This window comes from Thermobia domestica, chromosome 2 (assembly GCF_964235325.1).
Source record: "Thermobia domestica chromosome 2, izTheDome1.hap1.1, whole genome shotgun sequence".
Lineage (NCBI taxonomy): Eukaryota > Metazoa > Arthropoda > Insecta > Zygentoma > Lepismatidae > Thermobia > Thermobia domestica.
The window spans coordinates 123,906,362-123,923,247 of record NC_137455.1 but is presented as its reverse complement, the minus strand read 5'-3'; the positions used below and the strand labels follow the sequence as shown (position 1 = coordinate 123,923,247).

Genomic DNA, 16,886 nt, shown 5'->3' with positions numbered 1-16,886 from the left:
ATTATATAAAAGAGAACGCACAAATCCTTTGTTAGCTCATCACGCTAATACGGCTGAACCAATTTCTTTCATTTTTGGGGGGTTATTAGGATTTGGACCCTAGATGGTTTTTATCATATCACTTTAATTTTTAATTACCAGTGTCTTGAGATAATTGACCATTCAAGTGTCCATAACGTACAAATCCTTTGTTAGTTCATCATAGGTATAAAAATAAACGTATTTATATGCAACCCGCATGACCGTGTCACTCGGCGGGTTAACATAAATGACAGGCGATATAATGTTAACATTTACTGGAATCTACTATGGTTTTTATCATATCACTTGAAAGCGAAAAAGTAAAAATTATCTAAGTAACAAAGTTTATTGCGTTCCGGGGTGACCGCAGCGAAGCGGGGCGGGTTAACATAAATGACAGGCGATATAATGTTAACATTTACTGCAATCTATGGTTTTTATCATATCACTTGAAAGCGAAAAAGTAAAAATTATCTAAGTAACAAAGTTTATTGCGTTCCGGGGTGACCGCAGCGAAGCGGGGTGAACGCTGCTAGTCTATTATATAAAAGAGAACGCACAAATCCTTTGTTAGCTCATCACGCTAATACGGCTGAACCAATTTCTTTCATTTTTGGGGGGTTATTAGGATTTGGACCCTAGATGGTTTTTATCATATCACTTTAATTTTTAATTACCAGTGTCTTGAGATAATTGACCATTCAAGTGTCCATAACGTACAAATCCTTTGTTAGTTCATCATAGGTATAAAAATAAACGTATTTACATGCAACCCGCATGACCGTGTCACTCGGCGGGTTAACATAAATGACAGGCGCTATAATGTTAACATTTACTGCAATTTGAAAGCGAAAAAGTAAAAATTATCTAAGTAACAAAGTTTATTGCGTTCCGGGGTGACCGCAGCGAAGCGGGGTGAACGCTGCTAGTATTATATAAAAGAGAACGCACAAATCCTTTGTTAGCTCATCACGCTAATACGGCTGAACCAATTTCTTTCATTTTTGGGGGGTTATTAGGATTTGGACCCTAGATGGTTTTTATCATATCACTTTAATTTTTAATTACCAGTGTCTTGAGATAATTGACCATTCAAGTGTCCATAACGTACAAATCCTTTGTTAGTTCATCATAGGTATAAAAATAAACGTATTTATATGCAACCCGCATGACCGTGTCACTCGGCGGGTTAACATAAATGACAGGCGCTATAATGTTAACATTTACTGCAATTTGAAAGCGAAAAAGTAAAAATTATCTAAGTAACAAAGTTTATTGCGTTCCGGGGTGACCGCAGCGAAGCGGGGTGAACGCTGCTAGTATATATATATATATATATATATATATATATATATATATATATATATATATATATATATATATATATATATATATGAGGAGGATATCTGCTATATATCACCCTATCGACTTAAGCATCATGTTAGATCATTGGTACAAATACCAGTATTGAGCCCGAGAGTAAGATAGTCGATTTCTAGCTTCATTTTTTTAAATCGTGAGATAGTCAGGGGGTGATCGTGATACACCAAACTATCCTATAATATAAATTTTACAAGAACAATTATATATTAATAAATGAAGGTGTTCAGTGCAACCGATATACACACAATGAACAGTACTCTTCAAAACTTCTCTCTGACAGATCAGTGAACTCTTATTATTCAATTTTTATTACTTTCTCTGACAATGGTGTAACTATTACGGAACTTACACAAATGAGTTTTTTTTTTTTTTTTAAGCCGTTCAACACAGAAAATGTTAATCATAAGTGTTGTGAATTCGACCGTATAATTGTGTGGGACTTGTTTACCACTCATATCATCACAGTGATAACATGTCATCAGTCTGTGTCATACAAGCTGTAAATCTACTATTAGAACAATACTCTAGCTTAGAAGTTACTTTCTAAGCAATATATCATCGAGGGAGATGTGCAGCAAATAGTCGACAAGAAACCTTCCTAATGGGAAGAAGGAAGTGCATGTACAAAACGGAAGAGTACATGTCTTAAGAAGACAACACCAAGAAGAGGACACCATACACAAGTAGGACAATTCATCGTTAATATAGATAAAGTGTGGCCACAGACATTTGTCATTTTGAAAAAAAAAAAATACAAAAATTTATCGTTTTTTTTTCATTTGCATGAAGAAGTGTAAGTTAAAGTGTGCCGTGTGATATATGAAAGTTTTTGTTTTTAAGTGAAATTAAAATTTAACCAATCACACCTACTTTGGAATTCCTTTTATTTCTTAAGTACATTCTGATGTCCTGGTATGTTGACCCGAAGAGGGGTGAGTACAATATGCATACAGTGTGTGATCATATTTTCTATTTCAAGCAGATGTCGGTCGGTGGTTTCTAAGCAGATGACTGTAAATATTACCGCCCTGTAAATGAGTAATCTGTTGGCAGCCTTTGACTCCGTTCCCAACTTTAGGTGGACACGCTACTACACTCGTAGCATATGAGTCACAACGTTAAAATCCCTCAAGGTAGACCGCATGAACTATGACACCTACGTAAATCTTTAAATCGGGTAATTTTTTTTTATTAACAGCTTTAGAATAGATTTACATAGGGACTATTTTGATTATTATAAATATTAAAATTTCATTCAAGAGTCTCAAGAATTTTTAGTCTCTATCGCAATTATTCATTCATCATAGTTCATGGGACCCACGAAGATAGATGATCTTTCCAGTCGTGGAAGAAGACCACTGTCTAAAAATAGAGGGAGACCTTACAGTCTACATCAAGAATAGTGGCAACTCAAGGTGACTACTTGTGTTCTGAGAGTCTCACACGCTCAAAATACAAGTAAGCATCTCGGTGGACTTGTTTCCATTTTCACACAAGCGCTCACCTTATTCAGCTGGCTTTCCCATCAAGGATCGCATACCACCTCTCACTATACAACTGAAAGAAAAGATGCTTTCTTGCGAGGAGTTGAGTATTTGGAGATGAACGATGATGAGGTTGTTAACATAGGTGATTTAGTAAATGTTATGGAGCGTGAGCTCTGTTATTCAGAAGAGCAAGCGTACTCTGTCAGACATATGAAAGCTAAACTATTGGAGTTATTTAGGGGAAAGAATCACTATAACTGAAATAAATGGTCAAGTAGATGTAGGTAAATAGTAAAGTTACTATCAAAGAGATATGCCAGAATCCTTCAAGACTTTTATGAGGAGATCAGAAAAGATACTGCACCTCAGAATACGAAATTAAATATCTGTGTCGGTGTAGGGTGTTCAATAGAAACCGGAAACCAAAATGATGGTGCATTTGCACGCCCAAACCAACCTGTACTGGAACCTGCACCACTTTTGGTCGAGCTAACTGCATTATACACTGACCGAACAAAATGACTTTGGTTTTACCTGTAGCGATCTCTTTTAGAAATACTCTTAACACCTCAGGCAAAAATAACAAAGGGCTTTCAAGATTGTACCGTTAGGGGAAGGGTAGTACTATTTTGATGTTTCCATGGACTTTATTGCACCTTTTATTAACTTTGCTACAGTTATCACTACTCTCAACTGCTCCTCTACAATATTTTTCTGATATTCTCATAAAAGTCTTGAAGGACTCTAGCAGATGTGTCTTCGATAGAAACTTTACTATTACCGACATATACTTTACCATTTATTTCAATTATAGTGATTCTTTCCCCCAAATAACTGCCAATAGTTTAGCTTTCATGTGTGACAGAGTACGTTTGCTCTTTTGAATAGCACAGCTTCTGCTCCATAACCTTAACTAAATCACATATTGTAACCTCAACATCATTATTCATCTCCAAATACTCAACTCCTCGCAAGAAAGCATCTCTTCTTTCAGTCTGCATGGGCCTGCCTTATTTCTTCGGTTCGTATTCACCAGAAGACATCTGCTTCCTCGTCTTTCCTGGAATCGCCTCTCCTGTTCTAAAATTTACACTGCAAGTAGTGTGGTACACTGTGCCTTTCGCAACAAATCTCTGGCATATTCAATACGACTTTTTTTTACAGTCATGGCCCAATCATCATTGCGTTCTTCACATAATTCAAATACTGTTTCTTGAAATATATTAGTTTTTACTGGAATTAGACAGTGATCCTTCCACTTAACCGTCATACCTACCAGGATCACCACGAAACAAACAGTTAAGAGCAAAATCAAATGCAGGCGATTTTGAACGCAGAATACTTGAAGATGTCACTTCATCGGACAATATTTTTGATTGCGTATCCTTCCCGATTTGCCTGGAATTCACATACTTCCTTCAGGATTATTGATGTACTTTTTCTCCAGATTTCGCTGTCCGTGCAGCTGCTCATAATTCATTCACTTTCTGAATTCCTTGGCATTCCATCTGAGATAAACAAGTGGGTCTTTCATCTGCTGTGAACATCTTCTTACATAGAATACAACTCTCCATGACGAGTGAGCAATATATTACTCAATGTTTTCCAGTACTTGTAAGGCGAAACAAGAGGACGAACATAAAAAGCTTGATTTGTAATATTAAAATCACCAGTTATAGTTCAGTATTCAATCATTTAAAACAATACCACATAGTTACTTTACACTTATAAGAAGCATAAAGTGCTTATTATGTGTAGGTAATGAATGAAGTATATTAAAGATATGTTCAATGTCTCATTCGAAAGGACAGATACTGGTATTTCGACTACTAGATTTTAAGTACATAGTTATGTTTCGAGTAATAGAGTAAGTACTGGAGAGGTTTGAGAAAAGCCTTCGGGTCTCATCCTATACGAAGGGAAAATCCCAACCTACACCTTCTCGCAGGAGAAAGTGGGCAACGTCTTTGAGGGCTAACGTAGGTGGGGACCGACCGACTCCCGGGATAAGGAGTCAGCTTTTACCAAGTGCCAACGGCCTTCTCGGAGGGCGGATGAGCGGGTGGAGGTCAGGGCACCTTGTCCTTAGGAGGGGAAACTGTCCTAAAAGGCGGATGAACCACTAGATGGTCAAGGGCATGTAGATGTGGAAAGGAAATGGGAATACTACCACATTCTCTTTTTCCCAAAAGGGACGAAGGAGGAGAATAAATAAATATGATGGTTCTTCCTGAGGTAAAATAGTCCCCCGTTCATATCTACGGGTGGGGACTGCTCCGGGAAGAATCATCAGAGGAGAAAATAATAATAACTTTAATTTCAGCATAGGAACCTGGAAAGTACGGACTCTACGACGTGAGGGAAAACTTGAAAATTTAAAAGTGGAAATGGGCAAATGCAAAGTGGACATAGTGGGCTTGAGTGAAGTGAGATGGCCAGGGAAAGATGAGATAATATCGGGAAATTACAGAATATGCTATTCGGGTGGAGATAAGGGCGAGAATGGTGTCGCGATAGCAATGAAGAACGAAGTAGCAAGAAGTGTAACCAAAGTGCAATACTGCAGTGACCGCTTGATGTTTGTAAAACTAAATGCAAACCCAGTGGATATTGTGATAATACAAGTGTATATGCCAACAACCGGCCATGATGATAATGAAGTAAAAGTACTGTATAATCAGATTAGTGACATATTGCATCAGGAAGGAAGAGGTAAGGTCAACGCCGTAGTAATGGGAGACTTCAACAGCGTAGTAGGAAAGGAGCTCAGAATAAGGTAGTGGACCATTTGGGCTAGGTAGAAGAAACGAACGAGGTCAAATGCTTATCGATTTCTGTAGGCAACATGATCTGGTGGTCATGAACACGTGGTTTAAGAAAAGAAAAACCAAGCTGTACACGTGGAAAAGTCCAGGAGATACGAAACGCTGCCAAATCGATTACATTCTTGTGAAGCAACGTTTCAGGAATAGTGTACGAGACGTGAAGACATTTCCAGGAGCGGACATTGATTCGGATCACGATCTACTGGTGGCGGAAGTGCAAACTTGGTTAAAGTCGATCAAGAAAAATGGGAAGAGAAATCGAAAATGGAACTTGGAGCGACTAAGAAATATCGACGATGATGTTCAGAAGAAATTCAAGAACATTCAAGAAGAAATTCAAGAAAAATTCTATGCGATGGGCAATGTGGTTGACAATATAGAGAATAGTTGGCGAAAACTTAAACAGATTCTACTTGACACACTCCACAATAAGATTGGCAGGATGGAAAGAGCACCGAGAAAACCACGGATAACTGCTTAAGAAGATGGAAGAACGCAGAAGAGCGAAAAACACGGACATCAAGGAATTAATGAATTGAGAAGAGAGACAGACAAAGCCAAAGAAAAGTACATGGAACAGATATGTGAAGAAATAATGGAACTTCAACGGCGCGGCAGATATGATCTGATGTACCAGAAAGCACAAGAATTAGGAGGGAAAGCTTAAAAAAAAATATACGAACGTTCGGCATCGAAGATCAACAAGGTAATGTAACCACTGACCATAAAAGAATCCTTAGAATTTGGGAGGAATACATAAAAGATGTATTCTTCATACATAAAAGATGTATGATCAGAAGAACCACCCCAAAGATATTGCGATCAAAGAAGAGGAAGAGGTGGATGATGAAAAAGGACCCAGTATATTGAAAAATGAAGTAGTAGAAGTAATCAAAGACATGCCAAGGAGAAAGGCCACTGGAGAAGACAACATACCAGTAGATTTGCTCAAGGGATTAGGAGACAACGCAATGAAAGTACTGACTTCACTTATTAACAAGCTCTACCTGCGTGGAGAATGGCTAAAGGATTTTCTTGATGTTACAATGATTGCATTGCCCAAGAAAAACCAAGGAAAGAAGTGCAGCGATCACAGAACCATTAACCTGATTTCCCATACTCGGAAGATCATTGCGCGCATACTGAATATGCGGCTGGAAGGTAAGATAGTGAGAGGTTAGAAGATCGATTTGGATTCCGGAAAGGAAAAGGCACCAGAGATACTATTGGATTGATGAGAATTATATCAGAAAGAATTATTGATGTAAAGGAAGAGTTGTGTTTGTGCTTTATCGACGGGCGAAAAGCTTTCGACCGAGTCAACTGGACGAAACTTCTGAAAATATTTAAAGAAATCGGAGTCAACTGGAGAGATCGACGACTCATTCAAAACCTGTACACAGAGCAACGAGTGAAACTGCGCTTGAATGAAGGAGAAACCAATAGTTGGAGATTGGAAGAGGAGTCAGACAAGGATGTAGTTTGTCGCCCCAATTATTCAACATTTACAGTGAATGTTTAATGAAGGAGGCATTAATGGGAATTGGAGATTTCAAGATTGGAGGGCAGATCATTAACAAGATCAGGTATGCAGATGATACGGTTAAACAGCTAAAACCGAAGGAGGACTACAGGAGATGATTGACAAAATAGTTGACACTGGAAAACTGTATGGAATGGAAATTAACATCGAAAAGTCTAAAGTCATGAGAATATCCCGTGGAAACACGCCCTTACGGATCAGTAGAACAAGGAGAACTTGAAGAGGTTGATAATTTCAAGTATCTGAGAAGTATTTTGACGAGAGACTCTTACTTCACCAAAGAGATCAGGTCAAAGAATTGCCGTAACACTAGCAGGCTAAATATTGGACTTGAGAAGAAGTTGGTCAAGTGTTATATATGGAGCATTGCACTGTATGGTTCAGAGACTTGGACATTACGGAAGATAGAGAGGAAATATTTGGAGAACTTCGAAATGTGATGTTGGAGGAAGATGGAGAAGATAAAATGGACAGAGAGAGCAACAAACAAAGATGTTTTAAAACGGATAGAAGAAAATAGGACACTTCTAGCCACCATCCTTCACTGAAAGTAGGGATGCGCACGAGACAAAATTTGTGGCTGTCTTGTCTCTAAAATGTGTTGTAAAAGTGATGTCTCAACTAAAAAAAAAAAGTACATTTCTCTATTGGAAGAGCCGTGTCTCGACTCGAATTTTTTCAGGAAAATCTTGTCTCGATTCGTCTCGTGCGCATCCATAGTAGAAAGGCCAATTGGATTGGACACATCTTGCGAAGAAATTGTCTTCTTCACACCGCCATAGAAGGAAAAATGGAAGGGAAGGGAGGCATAGGAAGAAGAAGAGCACAGCTGGTCGATGATTTGGAAGATAGGAGAAAATATTGGAAGTTAAAAGAGGAAGCTGAATATAGACAAAAGTGGGAGAAACATTTCCAGGCCAAAATCTAAAATTGAAAAAAAAATCCTCATTAGTCGCAGAACCTGCCGAAAGGCAGAATACTTAATAATAATAAATTATATTATATATATATATATATATATATATATATATATATATATATATATATATATATATATATATATATATATATATCCACACTAAGTTCCGAGCTGAGTGAATTCTCATTTCTCGTGGATATTGAAAATCGACTTTAACAAGTAGTCCTTTCCGTCTTCTTTTATACTGACTGGTAATTTTGAGAAGTATTTATATATATTTGTACAATACTTTCACTGGCTTAAAATACATAACTCGGACGTCACACATCCTTATGGACTATTTTGAAGTTGTTTATACATTTGAAAGTTTCTGTATTTTTACAATAAATCATGTTTGTAGGACTTTCAGTTCCTGTACACTCATGTACAGAAGTTTATAATATTTAAACGATACAATAAAAAAAAATAATATTTCATAGATATCGTAATCGTTTTTAACGTTAGTTAACACACTGGTGAGCAACTTTTACAAGGGGTATTGAGACTGTAATTCTGTTACAAAGTCTCATAATTACTCCGTTTGTTGTTATGTCTGCTGTAAATGACCACAAATGGCGGCCATATTGGATTTAACAACTTCCTACACAATATTCTTGAGGACTTTTTCAGGTTTGCTTAGAATGTCCTCAGCATCGTTTTGGCGCATGTTTCATTTTTATTGCAATTTGTTCAAGGCCAATCCTTATGTTGACTGGATAACTACGGAAGCTAGATACTAACAGACACATGGTAGTCTGAAAATAGTTTTACAAAATAAACAAATTAAATTTCGTATCCACTTTCAACACAGTATTAACCCTACAATCACAACAATCATTAGAACACGTATAACAACATGGGGTCATATATGACTCGAATCTGGAGAGTAGTTGTATTAGGTTATATTAAGTTAGGTAAAGTAAGGTTACGTTAGGTGAAGTGAGGTGGTTAGATTAGGTAAAGTGAAGATAGGTTTGTTAGGTTATATCATCTTATAAATCTAGTGGCGTATTTACGATTTTGTTTCGGGAGGGAGAAGTTTGCTAACTTTATTTCTGAAAATTCTACAGGATATTTCATTCAAAATAGTAAATAAAATTCCGGGGGTGGTTAAGCCCAGAAACCCCCTTAAATACGCCACTGGATGTATACAATATGTACATATAATTATTCAAAGGTATTATTAAAATGAACAAAAATTTCAAAATCTGAGTGTAAAAATGCCCCCGGCTATGTCGCCAAAGACATGGGAGATGAATTCTCTTGATCCAATACATTGTTATTAACCGTTAATAGTTATTACGAACCTTCTACTCGTTACTTAATTTGAAGTGCAATCTCTCGTTCTAGCACCGAGGCTACAGGACATGCGGACCTCTAGAATGAAATGGGATCTGAACTACTCTAACGTGTTCAATGCTCTTCATATCTAACTCGAGGGAGGTAATGCCCCTAGATTATCGTGACTCCCTTCTCAAGTTACATGTCTGGCTCTGTGGGGAAAATTTTGTCTGAATATCTTATGTACCAGGTACAAAGAAATAATACTAGAATGATCACCTCTGCACCCCCCCCCCTCATGATTTCGAATCCTGGTCTTATCTTGAAGTTACTCTCTTTAAATCGTACTATTTGATTTTTATATGCGGGATCAACACAAATCACTGTATATACTACTATCACATACTACTAATACTAAAAAGAAACTACATCATGAAATCGTGGCTACAGAATTTGCATTTAACATTGCATTTATTTATTACTTTTACATAAAACTCACCATATTTAAGGTTTATTTTGTCCTGTCGCCTACAAGCTAAAATCCATTTCTGAAGACACTTCCCCTCTTCTTGAGGAAATCTAAAGTATCTTATATTGCTTCCTTTAGTTTTTCTGTAGTGATTAGTACACCCGTACACTGCACAGTTAGGCATTCTCGGTCCGAACACAGAAGGATCTCGTTGTCACTTCCAGCCGCACTTTTTCCCGTTGTGCTTTGTCCCTTGCCACCAAGATGACGTCACAGCCACGGGGGCCTCCAAGGCCACATGCGCATACAACCACCTCAGTGTTGCCGACCGTAGCGGAATTCCACTACACGCAGCGACTTTTCGTTGCCCTGGCAACAAAGCGGCGACGGACGAAAAATACGGAAAATGTAGCGACCTATCGAAATGAAAATGAAAAAAATGAAATGAAATTTTTGAGTTTTACGTCCCACGGTTATGCCGGTTAGGCTAAAGGAGACGGTGAAGATGAGAGATGAATGAAATGGTGGAATGAAGAAAGTGGGAGGAAACGGGAGAACCCCGAGAAAACCCACGTACACGGTGTTTGTCCACCACAAAGTTCACTTGGCGGGAGCAGGGTTTGAACCCGAGACCCCTAGCACCAGAGGTGAACGCTCTACCACTGAGCCACCGCGGCCCCCTAGCGACCTATCGAAAAACCTCCAATTTTTCCGCCAAAGCTTGAAAGAAGTGAACATAGGTTACAAAACATTTGTGTTAGGTTGGAAAACATGTGACAAAATTTAATCAATTCGGGCCTTATGCAGAGTCGTTCTGACGCGTGATTAGTGCCATACTAAAGAGTTCGACTACCATAGTAAAGAGTTCGACTAACATATGTTTTCGGCTAATCATACGTCAAAACGACTCTGCATAAGTCCAAATCTATCTTGTGCATTTAATGCTTGTCCAGACCTTAGTCAGAGTATTGTTTTGGGAAGAGAGGTTCCACTTGTTGTAAGGTAGAAGTACTATTAAGACAAAAGTATATAACTTTTTATGCAGTTAAATAGTATTTTATAATAATTTCTTGGGGAGAGAAAAATAGCGTTAAACAAAAAAAAAAATATTTTCTTTTTTTGGAAGTAATGGTAATGAAATGTTTTATAAATTTTATATTTGATACATGTCAACATATTTCCACGCTAGTCTTTGTTTAATTTGCTGTCAAGTGGCATCATTGTAACTATTCTTACATTATAATTTAGAAGTAATTCCATGCATTAATGGATAAAACATACGTATTCCTCTCCTTTCATTTCTTTTATTTTAAAAGAAAAAAAATTACAATTACAACTGATGTTAAACAATGGTAATATACTAATAAATAACATTATGATAAGCAATTAATGTATTTAATAATATTAATTCAAGTAAGACCGAATCCTTTTTCTAATTCATAAAATTTAGTGAAGCACTAAATCAGGGCTTTCCATTTTAAAAAAATGAAATGGAATCTTTAACGTCCCATGGTTAGGCCGGTTAGGCTAAAGGAGACGGTGATAATGAGAGATGAGTGAAATGGTGGAATGAAGAAAGTGGGAGGAAACGGGAGAACCCCGAGAAAACCGACGAGCACGGTGTTTATCCACCACAAAGTTCACACGGCGCGAGCTGGGATCGAACCAGGGACCCCAAGCACCGGAGGTGAACGCTCTACCACTGAGTCACCGCGCCCCCTTCCATTTAAAATTTAGGCCTATTATTAATGTGTGAAATATTTTGCAGTTTTGTTAATAGCGTTTTCTTTACCATTTAAGTTTAGTTTTATAATGTAGCGGAAAATAGCGGAATTTCAGTAAGGGTAGCGGAACGTGGTGGAATTTTGACGGCACTGTAACGAATTTCCGAGCTGGGGACCTGGCAACACTGAACCACCTTCTCTTTCCGGTTCCACCATGCTCTCGTCCCTTTCACTCACGGAAAGAATGCGTGTAGCTGTGTACGTAGCGTTGGATAGAAATACTGCTGAGTCGGTGAGAAGCGACGTAGTTTCGTAGAAGTAAAGCAGTCCACAGTGCGTAACTAACAAAGTGTTACGTATATAATGAAAGATATTCCCTTTTCTAAACTGATGGTTTACGATGCTCCATGAGCACATGGTCTTCCATGGCTCTCTTCACTCTCCAAGTAGGGGGCTAATTAACTATTTGCTGATTTAGAAATTAAAATATAATAAAATATACCGGTAATTTTATTCAGAGCTCATATTCATATAGAAGGTTGTTCAAGTTCTTTTTAATTACAACAATTCAACTGTTAGACCGGTGATGGGCAAACCACGGCCCGCGACGCAGACAGTTCTGTAGAACCCGCGCACATGATTCCTAATCTGACGAATGAAAATAAGAATTAAAGAAAATAATTCTATTATTTTATTATTCGTTTCTCCTTTGATGTTTAGCTTAGTGACAACTGTGTGTTCCTGTTTCGCAGAAGGAGGTTCAAACTGTTTTTTTCACGCTCAGCGTTGCCATGTTTTGAACAGAAAAATAATCCAATGTCTGTGTTCCTGTTTCGCAGAAAGATAATTCTTTTACATAAGTTTGTGGAAAACCTATACTGCACCAGAAGTATTCCGATATTTGTATTACATACTGAGAATTTGATTCCATCATAGTATTGTAATCAGATATACAAATTGTAAGTAACAATTTCATATGAGAAAGTCAAGATGGCTGGTATATCAGCACACCGTAAATTGAAAGTGAATTTATGTAAAGGAAAGAAAAGATAGTGATGGATGGAACATTAAAATTTGTCCACGTCTATTTTTGTAACAGTTATTTAATAATGTACCAAAATTAGAGTTCTGCATTTCGTTATCGAAGTCCAGTTTCCCAACTCTCACATCTCATGCCCAGAAAGATTGGAAAGAGCTATAGAAACAGACTGACAGATGGGCACTTAATTTTACTTATGAAATCAGTCCATTCCAGTTTGAACTACATTATGAAAAACTGTTAAAAATGTAGTCACAATTTTATTCATCGCGTGCTCATTCATAATCTTTCATTCATTAACGAGACAATTAGAAAGATTTTTATAAAAATGTACCATTGTTATTTTTAATAAATTATACTAATCCACATGAAGTTTTTTGTGTTTTCTCTGTGCCCCCTCCTAAAAAAAAAAGGTTTGCCCATCACTGAGTTAGGCCATGAGAATACAAGAAGAATACATCCCTTGCTGGCACTTCAACGCGCTTTATCGTTCACTAAACACCAGAATTTCCAAGAGGGTGAATGCAAACTTTCTTCTACATTTTATTTATTTATTTTTCTTTTCAGAGAGGAAAACAGCCTAAATGTAAGGGCTGTACTAGTTGCTGAAGGGCGTTCCCTGGCCAAGAATAATATGTAATCGGAATTTATCTCTGGGAGGGCAATCGACCAAGTTCAGGGGGGACGAAGATAATCCCCGGAAGTATACCTGGAAGAAACACTGGACGAATGTAAAGACCGTGGCACATGGATAACGTTCATGGCTCGGCCCTAGTGGGGGCATTTATCTAGAATATGAGCCATATTAATGGTTCAAATCCAGTGATGTATTGTTAGGATTTTTGGTGGGTGCTACACGTCTACCCACCTTCATATACACTTGTTCTTCCTTAAATCTGAGGTTAGTATACGCCGCTGCTCCATTATATCCTGTTGAGATCCCACCTCAAACAATAGGTTCCGTATCATAAAGCATAGATACTGAAAAGGAACAAACTCCAATCAACTAAGATGAGCTCCGTCGTGGCTAAGTAGTTAGCTTACGTGCCTTTGGTGTGGGAGAACCGGGTTCGATTCCCGGCGGGAGCTCATCTGATTCGGATTCCACGTTAAACTGTAGGTCTACGTCTCATTAGCCTCGCTGCTGAAAAGGGACGCTAAACTAAAAATCAAATGAAAATCCAATCAACTAAGTAATTATCCCAACAAAATGAAGATGGCACACACTTTAAATATCAGTGAATTTGTATTCAAGTCCGGGTAAAATCTTGGGTTCCATTAGCTAATCAAATTAATAAGATAATACTTCTAGAACTAGTTCGCTTCCTTACGACTAATTCACGTCCCTCTTTTTCTTCCTTTTTCAGAATTTTTGAATACAACTAAATGATTAGGTTATTGCTTATTTAATATTCTAGAACTCGAAAAATTAATAAAACAGATAGTTTCAAACCTATCAAAGGCAGATTAAAGAAAAAAAAAAACAAATATTCGTTTTATCCAAGTTTAGTACAATAGTAAGGAATTAAATATTCTAATACTTTACCTGCTCATAGTATCCAGCAGCTAGTTCCTTCAATGCAATATTATTTCGGGATTTAAAACTATCTAACCACCCAGATGAGGCCCTGAAATCTGTTTCGCCTAGAGATGCTGCAATTGACAGGGCTTTCGCTTGCAATATAGGACCTGAAATCGGTTCACTGTTTGCCCGTGCATTCACATACCACTGATACACAAGTTCGTTGACTTTTTCATATTTTGTTGATTTTGGCTTTCTTTTTCTGTCACCTTTGCCTTCCATCCAATACGTCATAATTTTGTCTTTATTTTTAAGTGTTTCATAAATTTGCGTTTTGCCACATTTAAAATGGCTCATTATATTCTTCACCGACATATTGTACACTTCTCTGGCTTTGATTATCTGCACTTTCTGATCTAAAGTAAGAATCACGTTTTTTGATGTCATTACTTTCCGGCTTACTGTACCGCACAAGCAAAACCCACTTCTTTTCCACGATGCACACACCGCAATTAACAGCTTTCCGGAGCTCAAATGAGTCGCTATTATTATTATTATTATTATTATTATTATTATTATTATTATTATTAAATACAAACCTAAGAACACGTTCTCTTTAGGTACAACTGATCATTTTTGCTTTATGTATTCCGCTTCGTTATTAAATTACCCTGCTCTTCGACTGGCTGAAACCGCTCCTGTTGTGCGAAAAGCGTCTGCGTACGTATTATGGAGAGTTGCCGGAACAACCTGTTTAAAACGAATCGCACTAAAAAATATTCTCTTCTTTCATGCTTCCCCTATGTTGTGGGCATCCTTTCGCTACTTGGCACAGTTATAAAAGTTGGATGATCATCAATGTATATGTGAAAATAACTAAAGCTACTATAAAGTAAGTACTTTGCAGTGCATAAAAGAAACCTGAAAATGTATGACAGGAAGGGAGGAGAGAGATACAATAAATTTCTTGTCCGTCCAGTGCAGAGGAAAATCCTGTTGGGTGACTACGCACGAATGAGGACAAAGTAGGTATCATTGTCCTTGAAGCATGAAAAAAAAATACAAATTCCGTTATATACACGTTTCGACCTTCAAGCTGTAATTTCCGTTATCTCTTTCCGCAGTTGCCAAGTTTCCTTTATATGCATAAAATAATGTTACGTTTAATGCCATGCAAATACCAGAGAGACGAGAAAACTCCCGACAAGGGTTACCCTATGTACTAAATTTTAGTTGAGTTAGTCTTATTACATTTTTATTTCTGTTTTACAGTTTTAAAGACAAACAAATAAAATCAGTTCTATGTTTTAAATACCTTCCGGAGTACTATCTGAAATACTCAAAGGGTTCGAGTATATTCGCTGCATGCATGCTTTATGTGCGAGTGGTCCTGGATTCGATTTCTGGTAAAGTACAATCAGTGGTGTCATTCATCCGGTTCGTCCGAGTCGGTTGTTAAAATTGTCTCTTCACATCTGGATACAACACTTAAAATAATAATAATAATAATAATAATAATAATAATAATAATAATAATAATAATAATAATAATAATAATAATAATAATTCTCTAGTATTATTTTTAAGAGTCGAGCATATCAGCTTTCAAAGAAACAATTAAGACACGCTTCAGTTAAGACACGACACTAATTTTGTACAGCATCTCAACAACAGGAATGTACTTGTACTTGCGAATGTGCAGAAGTAGTTCGTTTTGTAACGTGTGTTTACTTTTTAGAAACGCAAATTTTGCGTTGCACTGATGCAAACCATCCAATACGAAATGTAGCCCTGGTAATAGTAATAATATATAGGGGAAACTATACAGTCGTGGGCACCTTAAGGCATTTTTTTAAGTAATTAATTTATAACTTTTATACATTTGGCCATATGTATCTAATATTCGTTAAATAATATTGTTACAGTATGGGCTTTAAAATAAATATGATATCGGACTGAAATGTAATGTTAGGTACGTGTAATATATTTTTTTAAAAAAGCACTATAACTTTTATAGTGATGGGCCCTACAGAGACTGAGTTGGGCACTTTTGATTACAGTTATGGGCACCTGTGCAGAAATTTCTAAAATTATTTAATAATGTCAAGATACATTACTTTATTACATAAATGCATAATACAGCATCTCGTTTTGATTTTTTGTAATTTTATAGTAACACTTTTAATAAAAAAATAAGAACTTATGAAATTAGGCACTCTGTTTGCCTAATCGCTGTCACTCTCACTTTCGTCTAAGATCTGCACACACTGGATACAATAACATACATCATAATCGTAGGCTTCTCCACAGCAAGAAGGCAAGCTTTATGAAAAGTGTCCATAGCGTTTGCAGTTCATTCCTGGTAAACGAGATCCTACACTCTCACCACACTGGTTACACAATCCAGAAAGTGAAAAAGGACGGTTTTCTAATTGTTCCGTACTGTTTTCCAACACCCTCACTTTCAATATGTTTGAATCTTCTTTGGATGCTGAAGAAGAATGAACTCCCTCATTTTTGTTCTCTTGCAGTGCGCCAAAAGGCACTCGTTTAGCCCGAGGGCCAGAAGGTAATTTCTCCACATCAGCTCCAGTTATACCTGTACGTTCAGAAGAAAATAGATTAACACTAGGA

General features: G+C 37.1%; 1 protein-coding gene across 11 annotated transcripts in view; it reads right to left on the bottom strand.

The window, feature by feature from the left end:
• The window catches only part of LOC145675292 (zinc finger MYM-type protein 1-like), a 259,607-nt gene that overhangs the window by 164,151 nt on the left and 78,570 nt on the right, over positions 1 to 16,886 (bottom strand). Inside the window, exon 1 of one of the 11 annotated variants that reach the window (XM_081745709.1) lies at positions 14,277 to 15,208. The exons of 9 other annotated variants lie outside the window; for them this stretch is intronic. In XM_081745709.1, coding sequence (XP_081601835.1) covers positions 14,277 to 14,699 — 423 coding nt within the window. In that variant the 5' untranslated portion in view covers positions 14,700 to 15,208. Of the gene's footprint in view, positions 1 to 9,997; positions 10,267 to 14,276; positions 15,209 to 16,886 lie in introns of those variants that run through there. One more of the 11 variants, XM_081745711.1, reaches the window with a different exon arrangement.